This window comes from Notamacropus eugenii, chromosome 5 (genome assembly GCF_028372415.1).
Source record: "Notamacropus eugenii isolate mMacEug1 chromosome 5, mMacEug1.pri_v2, whole genome shotgun sequence".
In the NCBI taxonomy this organism is placed as follows: domain Eukaryota; kingdom Metazoa; phylum Chordata; class Mammalia; order Diprotodontia; family Macropodidae; genus Notamacropus; species Notamacropus eugenii.
Genome location: NC_092876.1, coordinates 426,915,071 through 426,924,010, shown reverse-complemented (window position 1 = coordinate 426,924,010; position 8,940 = coordinate 426,915,071). Strand labels below are relative to the sequence as shown.

Here is an 8,940-nt window from a genome sequence, read left to right as displayed (position 1 = left end):
ACTCTGGAAATTGCAACACATGGGATGGACTTGGGATTTCAACTTCCGATTGTGAAATTTATGATGCAGCGTGAAACAAAACTCAAGAGAGTCAATGCTGATTTGGTCTGGTTGTTGGTGGGGAGATCTGACGTCTTTTGCCCTCAGTTCACCCATCAAAGTTGCAAAGTGAGTATGGGAAATACAGTGCAGTCTTTGCCCTGCATCTGTCTCTCTTTGACTTTGAGCTGGACATATTCCTCCCAAAGTCCCGTCTCTCCCTGACAAAAGGAAGGAGAAGACAGTGAGAGTGGAGTTATTGAAAAAATATGTGAAAGTCAGTGTTAAGGGGATCAAATGATAGGAGCTAGAATAACACTTTGTGTGTGTGTGTGTGTGGGGGGAGTGTTTGACTCTCAAGAACACAGTAGGTGAGATGAAGTTAATAAATTTCTCTCTGGGCAGACACTGAACAGGAGAGCTTCAGATAAATTGCAGCCAATGGCCCAAGAATATGAAAATCATTAATATACCCTACTTGAGTTCATCTTATTGTGGTAAGAGAATTTCTGGCTTGTTTCTTTTCTAGAGAATCTGATTTACCAGTTTAATGACTTTCAGGAAAGGATATGAGATTAGTGTCCATCATGAATTATTTTTGAGAAAGCCATGTCAGTTCTTTGTGATCACATTTTTCTCTCTATCCATCCCTTTAATAACTGTTTTTTAAGGATTTGCCAGTAATTCAATTATTATGTTGCCTATAGCTTTCAAATACCACTACTTTTTGAAAGTGGCGGTAACATTTGCTCTTCTCCACAAACTTTCAAAAATCAAGGACAGTGGCTAAAAAACTGTACCTTGGAATGTAATCATGGTCTCCTCTTGTCAAAGTGAGGCTGCCATTTCACGTTGCTGCATATTCTTTTCCACCCCTCAAAACTATTTGTTTATCTAAATAATCAAGCTTATGCCTAAAAATAAGAACCAATAAAGTCTGAGGTCAATTTCTAAGGTGAAATGGAAGGTCTTCAGGGTGGAGAGTGATGAAGATTTTACTACTGAATACGTGATTTATGACTGCTCACATCTGACAAATTGGCTTAACTGGCCTTCATTAATTATCATGGAAATTATTTTGAAAACTCCAGGGAAGTATAATAGAATCAGAACTGTTTTCCTAAAATACCTCTGTTTAAAGCAAAGTGATCAACATGGTAAAGACAGGTATTTTTAATTAAGATGCCACATTTCACAGGATATGTACAGAATGTCACATACCACTGCATTTTAATACGAGTTTTGTAAAGTGTATAGTTATAAATAGTGTGCCACATAAGCAATAACATTGTTACATATAAATAGCAACTTACCACAAAGGACAAAGAATTAGTGAAAGTTTAGTGTTTCAATGTAGTGCTTAGTTGTTTTTTTTTTTAAAGAATTGCTAGTTATTTCACTATTACACATTACACTATATTAGCTACTTGCAGCATACCTTTTAAATTCAATAAACTCTGAATTTTTAGTAACCCGCAGACTTGGTTAAATGTCGAGCTGCTGCATGTTACGGACACTTTAGGCTGTAGTTTATCATTAGATATCCAACAGGGAGCACTGCTTACATGTAGAATTTCAATTTGCACTAGCAACTTTCAAAGAATTGTTTCGCTAATTATAGAGCATCTATCCGAACACTGATCATTACACAGATGTTAGCAGCCACAATTTAACAAGTTAATTCACATATTGAAGCACACTGCTTATAGTAATACTGCTGTTTAAAATGTACAAATACTATCATTCAGATAAGAACAAAAAAAAAGCACAATATAAAATCCACTAGGGTTTCTTTTCTATTTAACAGCAGATCCTGGCTGTCAGAAGAAATGTGAACTACTTTTACAAATACAGTATTTTGATAGCATTTAAGAATTTAGATGAATCTTTTACATAACGTTTGCCTTGTGTTTTAAGTGATGCAATCTTCTGTGCTTTTTACAACACGTTTCTCACTATGATAAAAACTCTGAGAATATACCAATAAAAGTGAGGGTCTTGATCTTTTCCCGGGTTAATGCACATATTTAAATGAATAAACTGTGATATGGCAATAAAGGTGACCATTTATAAATCATACTTATTTTTAAAAGCATATTGGTGATGTTTTTAATAATGTAAAAATCACTTTAGCTTATACTTGCAACAGAAGTGTTATGAAAGGAATTTTCTGCTTGAGTTTACTTAATGTTATCAAAATACCACATTTTGTATGCACACTTCTTGATAAAAGAATGGAAGCAAGATCAGGTGCCTGATGGCAGTGCATTGCAGGAGCTGACGTGGGAACCTGGCATCAGTAATGTGGAACAGAGCCTCTTAATGGGATCCAGTACTGGATCACAGCCTCCATTCAAAAGGGCTTCACCAGGGTTGAGCTCTGCTGCTTTTTTTTTGCTAGAGGCAATGTTCAGAACTAAAGCAGCCAATACAACAGTGAGGATGGGTTTGGGGTAAAATGTGCCTTAATCAAAAGCAAGGAGAGACTCATGTTTAAGACCAGGAGTTAAAATGCTATTAAATAAGCTATGCAATAGTTGCCTCCCCAGATGTTTTCACAGAACCACAAGATTTTCAAGGCAGTCTGGGTAAACTACGTAAGACAGTTAACTTCTGGCTCCACTGAGGTACTGGACTAGAAACCAATAAGTTGGGGGTAGAAAAAAATGAGTCCTTTAATGTGTTTTTTTTTTCCCAATTTGGGGAAGAAGAGCTTAAGAAACAGGAAATGAAAATATTCCACATAACTGAAATGAAATATAAAGTGCCTCAGTTATAGTTACAATCTTCTTCACTGGTGATAAAAGACACAAGAGGGCACTGAAGGTAATTAAAATCTGACTTGAATCTGCACCACATAAATAAAAGTTTGACAAATAATGCAAATAATTTGTTCTACGATTTAAAAAAAGTAATACCTGTCAAATGCTTTTCAGTATAATTTTGGCAGTTCTTTGGTAAATATTCATAAATACCAGATGCTAATCCGTATGAAGGGGTTGATGATTATGTCAGATGAAAATTATCATGGTTTTTTCATATTCTTTAGAGGGGAAGAATAAGAGATAATTTCAAGAATAAGTAGTATTCTTAAAAGTAGCTTTAAGCACTTTCAAACTGGGATTAAGAACTACTTATTTTGACTACCTGTCCCAATAAACACATTCAAACTCAACTTTTTGATGAGAATTTTCTTCGTGTATTCCCAAAATATACATATTCAAAGTTGTACACATTAAATAGTGGTATTTTATGAAGATATCAGTGCACTTAACTATTGCACATAGTATAACTTTAATGCCCATTTTTGGGGATGTATCTTGCCAAAAAGACCTTTCATCTCATAACATTATCTTTCTGTAAAATCTACTGCTGATGAAGTCTTAGGTGCCACAGGGGCGAAAGGATCTACAGGAGTTGCAGGACTAGGTGTTACTACGGGGGCAGGAGGCTCAGGTGGTCTTCTTGATGGCAACATACAGAAGGAAACAGTTGAATTTTTATTCCAGTCCAAGGAAAAGTCTGAGTCAGGAAATGAAGTTGATTGAGTGTCTAGTAAGTCTGCACAACCAGCTGACTTCTCAGAACTGACTCTATGCAACTCTGTTGCACTGTCCTGTGATTTCTGTGTTCCACTGAAATCCTCCTCCTCAAAAGTTACCCAGCCTTTTGGTGGGATGCTTTTCACTGCTGAAGATGTGCTCTGCAAAGCAAAACTGTCCTCCAGTCCATCCTCGGGAAATGAAGCCTTGCTTACATTACGACTGAGAAGATGTGAAGAGGAGGAAGGTCTGCTAACAGATTCTTGTTTGGGGAGCCATGAAATTATTTCAGATTCTTGAGGGTCAGTTCTAAATGGATTTCCAGGAGGACAAGTTCTGTCACTAAAAGGATTTGTCAAGTTTGAGCTAGCAACAAACGGGTTTGAGGAACTTTTGATATTTTCCTGGGATTTGCTCCGAGCTGGAAGAGGTGGCATTCCTGGCAAGAAGCTTTCAGTATTGAAGAAATAAGCAAAGCTTTGTGATGTGGAAGGCAACTTAATCAACTCCTTTTGGTTTAAAGGTAGAACTGGTGGTGTTTGAATAGACATCTGAGACTTTGATGGAGCAAACAGATTAGCTGAAAAGTCATTGCTTAATTGTGTTCCATACTGAATATCATACTCTTCATCTGTTTTAATCTGAAACAGAGAGAAGACACTGAATTTCAGATAGATTCTTATACTACCCTCCCACCCCCATTCCTCACATTCTCTTAATGCTCCTCATTTCTTTGGGCAAATTCAGAAATCTGTGTATTAAAATAGAAAACTTATATCATAGTTCATTATTCTTTGTGGAATGATGTGGTGGATGAAGCCTGGCTGAAATTCTACCATATTTTTGGTTCCCTCTGACCATACCCCACCAAATAAATTCTTTAGTTAAAACCTCCTTTAAAAAATAAAAACATTTCATTCATGCAAGCACTGACAACTAAATGGAGAGTTACAAAAACAGAATTAGGAACTGTACTTTGTTTAACCTACTGGTTGCCCAAATGGTAGCCCCAGAATGAAGAAATTCCACCTTGAACAATCTTATGCTGGTTTTGCCATTTGCAGCAATCTCTCAACATCTATGTAAACTGATGTTGTGGTTTCATTGTTCTTTCATGTACAGAAATGTAAATGTTAATATGAAATAATGAATGGAAATTAGTGTGTTAGCATATTTATAATCAGAAGCCCAAGTCAATGCACTTCTTACCTTTATCTTTGGGAGCTGACAAATTGCCTTGTGAAGGAGCTTTTGACTTTAAAGGCAAGGTTTCATTTTTAGAACTAAGTCTGTGGAAAATGCCACAGAGGAAGATTTTCTCTTAGGGATCTTCCTCAGATTTAAAAACATTAAAGTTTATTAAAGAACAAGATAACAGTCTTTTTAGAGAAAGGAGTAACTTTAAAACAGATATAAGCCCACCAAACCTTTAACTATGTATGTAGTCTTACTGATGGTGGGTTATATTATCACCTCAGTATACAAAAGACATAGCCTTTGAATTGTTTTCAAATTCTGGCGAAAGGTTTCATAGGAGAGGTGAATTGGTTAGAAGAAGCCTTTAGATATTACCCTAAACCTTAACGAAATGATGAATTTCCGTTTACAACATCTTACTTGAACTTTTCCAGCCTGGAGAAGGTCACTGTCATGAGATGGCATATCCCATTTTGGGGATCTTCAGTTTGAAAGAGCTTCCTTATATTGAACTGAAATATGCCTGCTTGTAACTTGTACTCATTATCTTTGCTTCTGCATGTCAAGCAAAATAACACTAACCTCTTAATGCTAATCTAATCACTGTCCTATATCAGGGCCCTTTTGTCATCAACTGGTAGGGCTAGGAATGGTTGTGGAACCAAGGAAAGCTAACTGATCTGTGAGGGAAATAAACCCTGTTTATAGTCTTACAGCAACCATGCTCTAAAAAATGAACAAATCAGTCTCTTCATTATTAATTCCTTTTCAAAGTACCTAAAAATTATCATTAAATTCATCATCTCTTTTCTGTAGCACATTATGTTTATGCCAACTTCAAATATAAAAGAAAAATATGTATTGTGGGGAAAGGTGAGCTAGGAGAAGAGGTCAAAGTCAAGACAAGCAAGGGGCAGGCCAGATGCCCAGAGGGCATTGTGTGGGGATACAACAAAAGACACAAAAAATAAAGGCACATGTTTTTAGATACATTTCTATGTCTTACCCAAGTGAGTACTTTATGGTAGAGTTCAGTCATTTATAAGAGTGAAATGTCTTATCTTAATGAATAATTTTTTTTTTAAATGATTCTAATTGCCTTTTGTTTGTGGGTGGGGAGTGGGAAGCCACTGGCTTAGTCTCCTCAATTATTTGTATCATAGGGGTACATAAACATAGATAAGCAAAAAAAATCCTTCAAATAAACTATTTGGCTGGTTTGGGACTGGGACCTCTTAGCACATATTATCTACACTGCACATAGTATAGATGAAGATATTACGTACATTTCAGAACTGATCAAAAATTTTGCGCAGCATTATAAACATGTAAATCTTCATGTTTAAGCGAAGTAAATTTAGATCTAAAAATGAAGTTCACGTGCAATTTGACACAGGCCCAATCTTCCTGCCTGTTATTAGGCAAGCAGTTTCCAAAGTACAATAACAACCACAACACCACTTATTGCATTGATTCGTAACAGAAGCAGCATCTGAATTAGACCTTACTAGAACTGTTTTTCCTATGAAAGAACAGTTGCTTGGAAGATCTTTAAATAACACTTTACAATTTTATTTTTTTTGGTATTAGGAGAATGAAATTTTCCTTACCAAAAAATTCCATTCCCAATAAACTAACAGAGAAATTAAATTTCCATCTGTCACATTAACTCTGAAGGCATCTACGGTAAATGGAGGCTAAGGTAAATAAGCTTCCTGAAAACCAGCAGGTTATTCTCTCTTACGATTATTTTTTAAGGCATTGTTAACTGTTCATAAAAGATGAAGTGGGGAAAAAATTGTTAAAAAGCTCTAGCAAATATAACTAAAATGACTCCTAAAAATCTAAAATGCTAAAGAAAAGGAAAAGTAGATTTATGGTATGATAGTCATATTTATTAATGTGGATAGGTGATTTAAAAAAATATGGGTAGATGTATGAAGCCAAAGAGATTCATACATCCAATCTGTCAAGACAGATGACGAGCACATAGAAGATTGGTAAATAGTCAGATACCTGTTACCCTGACGGTTGCTCCTGCTTTAAGAAAGGAGACAAACATCAAAGGAAAAAGTTAGGAGGAAAATCAGAGGCTAAACAGCAGCCCTAACAATTCAGTTTTTAACATTGTTTTCAATACCACAGTGTAACACATAGTAAATGAAAGAACAGCAATATTCACAGGCTATGTGCAGTAAGAGGCTCAAGAGATAACTTGTATGAGAAATCCACTTTAGTAGTAGCATGCTGTCAAGGAATTTTCACAACTTCTGGTGCTTTGATTGGCATACTAGTCAATTCAAAGCATGCTGTCAAGGAATTTTCACAACTTCTGGTGCTTTGATTGGCATACTAGTCAATTCAAAGTCATCACTAAAATGTGTAACATTCCAGATGGATCTTAGAAAGTGAAGGGGAGCAAGGCTTACGGGCTCACAGGTCTCTCCCCTCTCCGTCCCCCTTCCCCTAGCCATCCTTAATAATTTAATTTTTACAGAGAAACCAGGTTACAAAGAAACCTACAGGATTACCTTGGCTGGAAAGGGGGGGTGGTAGAAGGGGCTAAAGGGTTTGAACTTGGCTAGCAACACAGAGAAGCCTACAACTAAGGCTCAGAATATCCATCTCCTAGGATTTACTGCCCTATACAGACTTGTCACAAGACAGGCTATTTACCGCACAACCACCTGGAAGGTCTGGTTGGGCCATGGCAGAAAGGGGAATGATTCCAAACTTTACAGCGATGCTACTATTGAAGGGCAGTCATTTTGCCAACTTCTCCTCTGCCTTCTTTTACTGAGAACGGTAAGGAGAGAACATGTTCATTCCTTTAATTAACATTTTATTTAATTCTCCCAGTGTGTGCATCCTATTTTATTTTTCTTAAATACCACAAATATCAATAATATACAAGGAAACAGACTGTGTATGAAACTCTGAACTTCTATTATATATAATTTTTAATCAATGCATTTTATATTTAGTACAATAAAAAGCTGCCTCGCTTCCCTTTCTGAACTAACTTCTTTCTACTTTCTTTTGCTTTAGAGAAGAATTAAATTTTGACTGTAAACTAAATTTATTTTCAAAAACAATTTATATCAAAAAATTATCTAATGTGATGTAGTAGAAAGAGTGCCGAACTTGGTGTCAAAGAACCTGAGTCAGAATCCTTACTATCCATTTATCTTCAGATGCTACACAAATCACTTAAGTTCTCTAAGTTGCAGTTTTTTGATCTGTCAAATGAGGCGGTTAATCTGATCTCTCAGGTTTGTTCCAGCTCTAAATCTATGTAGGGGACACTACTTGTTGCATCCAGGCTTTGGGACCTCAAGGGCTGACAGGGGCACATGCTAAAGACATACTGCATAGCCCCTTGTAATAGTCGTACAACAGTGACCTGGATAAGGATATATGTAGTGCCATGATCCAGCACTGTTCTTTAAAAACATGCAGCTTGATCAAATTCCAAACTAGGTGACAGAATTCCATCTGCTTTACGGATTCATTAAAATGTCAAGATTCCTTTGGTTATGAGACAAGTGCCATCTAAGTCAGTGAAAAGGGAGAGTACTTCTTGACAGATAACACACTGAGTTGGGCAGCTCCTGGTGGGGACATGGGGGCAGGAGGAAATAGTTAAACTTATTAATACATCGTGATCTTCATTAAATGTTTCCACTTTCAGGGCTGTTGTTATCTAGAAAGAGAAGGTTGGTGGGGCAGCAGGGCAAATAAGTGGTTCAGTGCACAGAGTGTTGGCCTTGGGGTCATGAGGACCTGAGTTCAAATCTGGCCTCAGACACTAACTAGTTTTGTAATGCCAAGCAAGTCACTTAACACTGTTTGCCTCAGTTTTCTCATTGGTAAAATGACCTGGAGAAGCAAAGGGCAAACCAATTCAGTATCTTTGCCAAGCAAATCCCAGATGGGGTCATAGTTAGTCACAACTCAACAACAGAATAAATATTTTTTTTTGTTCTTAAATCAGTTCTAAGAAGGGTAACATTGACAAAGGAAAGAAGGATGAGACACGCACTGACAGATTACTGAGGTGGCTCAGCAGTACTCCTCTACTCCTTAGCATCCCACTAATGTGATAAGTCCAGAGCTCTCATAGAGCCAGAGTCCCTAGCATGCTGGGTCTGAAGGAAGAAGG

The 8,940-nt window shown here is 36.8% G+C and overlaps 1 protein-coding gene across 9 annotated transcripts in view; it reads right to left on the bottom strand.

Moving 5' to 3' along the window:
- Positions 1–2,689: 2,689 nt before the first annotated feature.
- The window catches only part of SYNJ1 (synaptojanin 1), a 116,261-nt gene continuing 110,010 nt past the window's right edge, over positions 2,690–8,940 (bottom strand). For 7 of the 9 annotated variants that reach the window (XM_072615072.1, XM_072615077.1, XM_072615069.1 and 4 more), the window contains one exon: positions 3,216–4,222. In XM_072615072.1, coding sequence (XP_072471173.1) covers positions 3,389–4,222 — 834 coding nt within the window. In that variant the 3' untranslated portion in view covers positions 3,216–3,388. Of the gene's footprint in view, positions 4,223–8,940 lie in introns of all 9 variants that reach the window. The other 2 variants (XM_072615073.1, XM_072615078.1) reach the window with 2 other exon arrangements.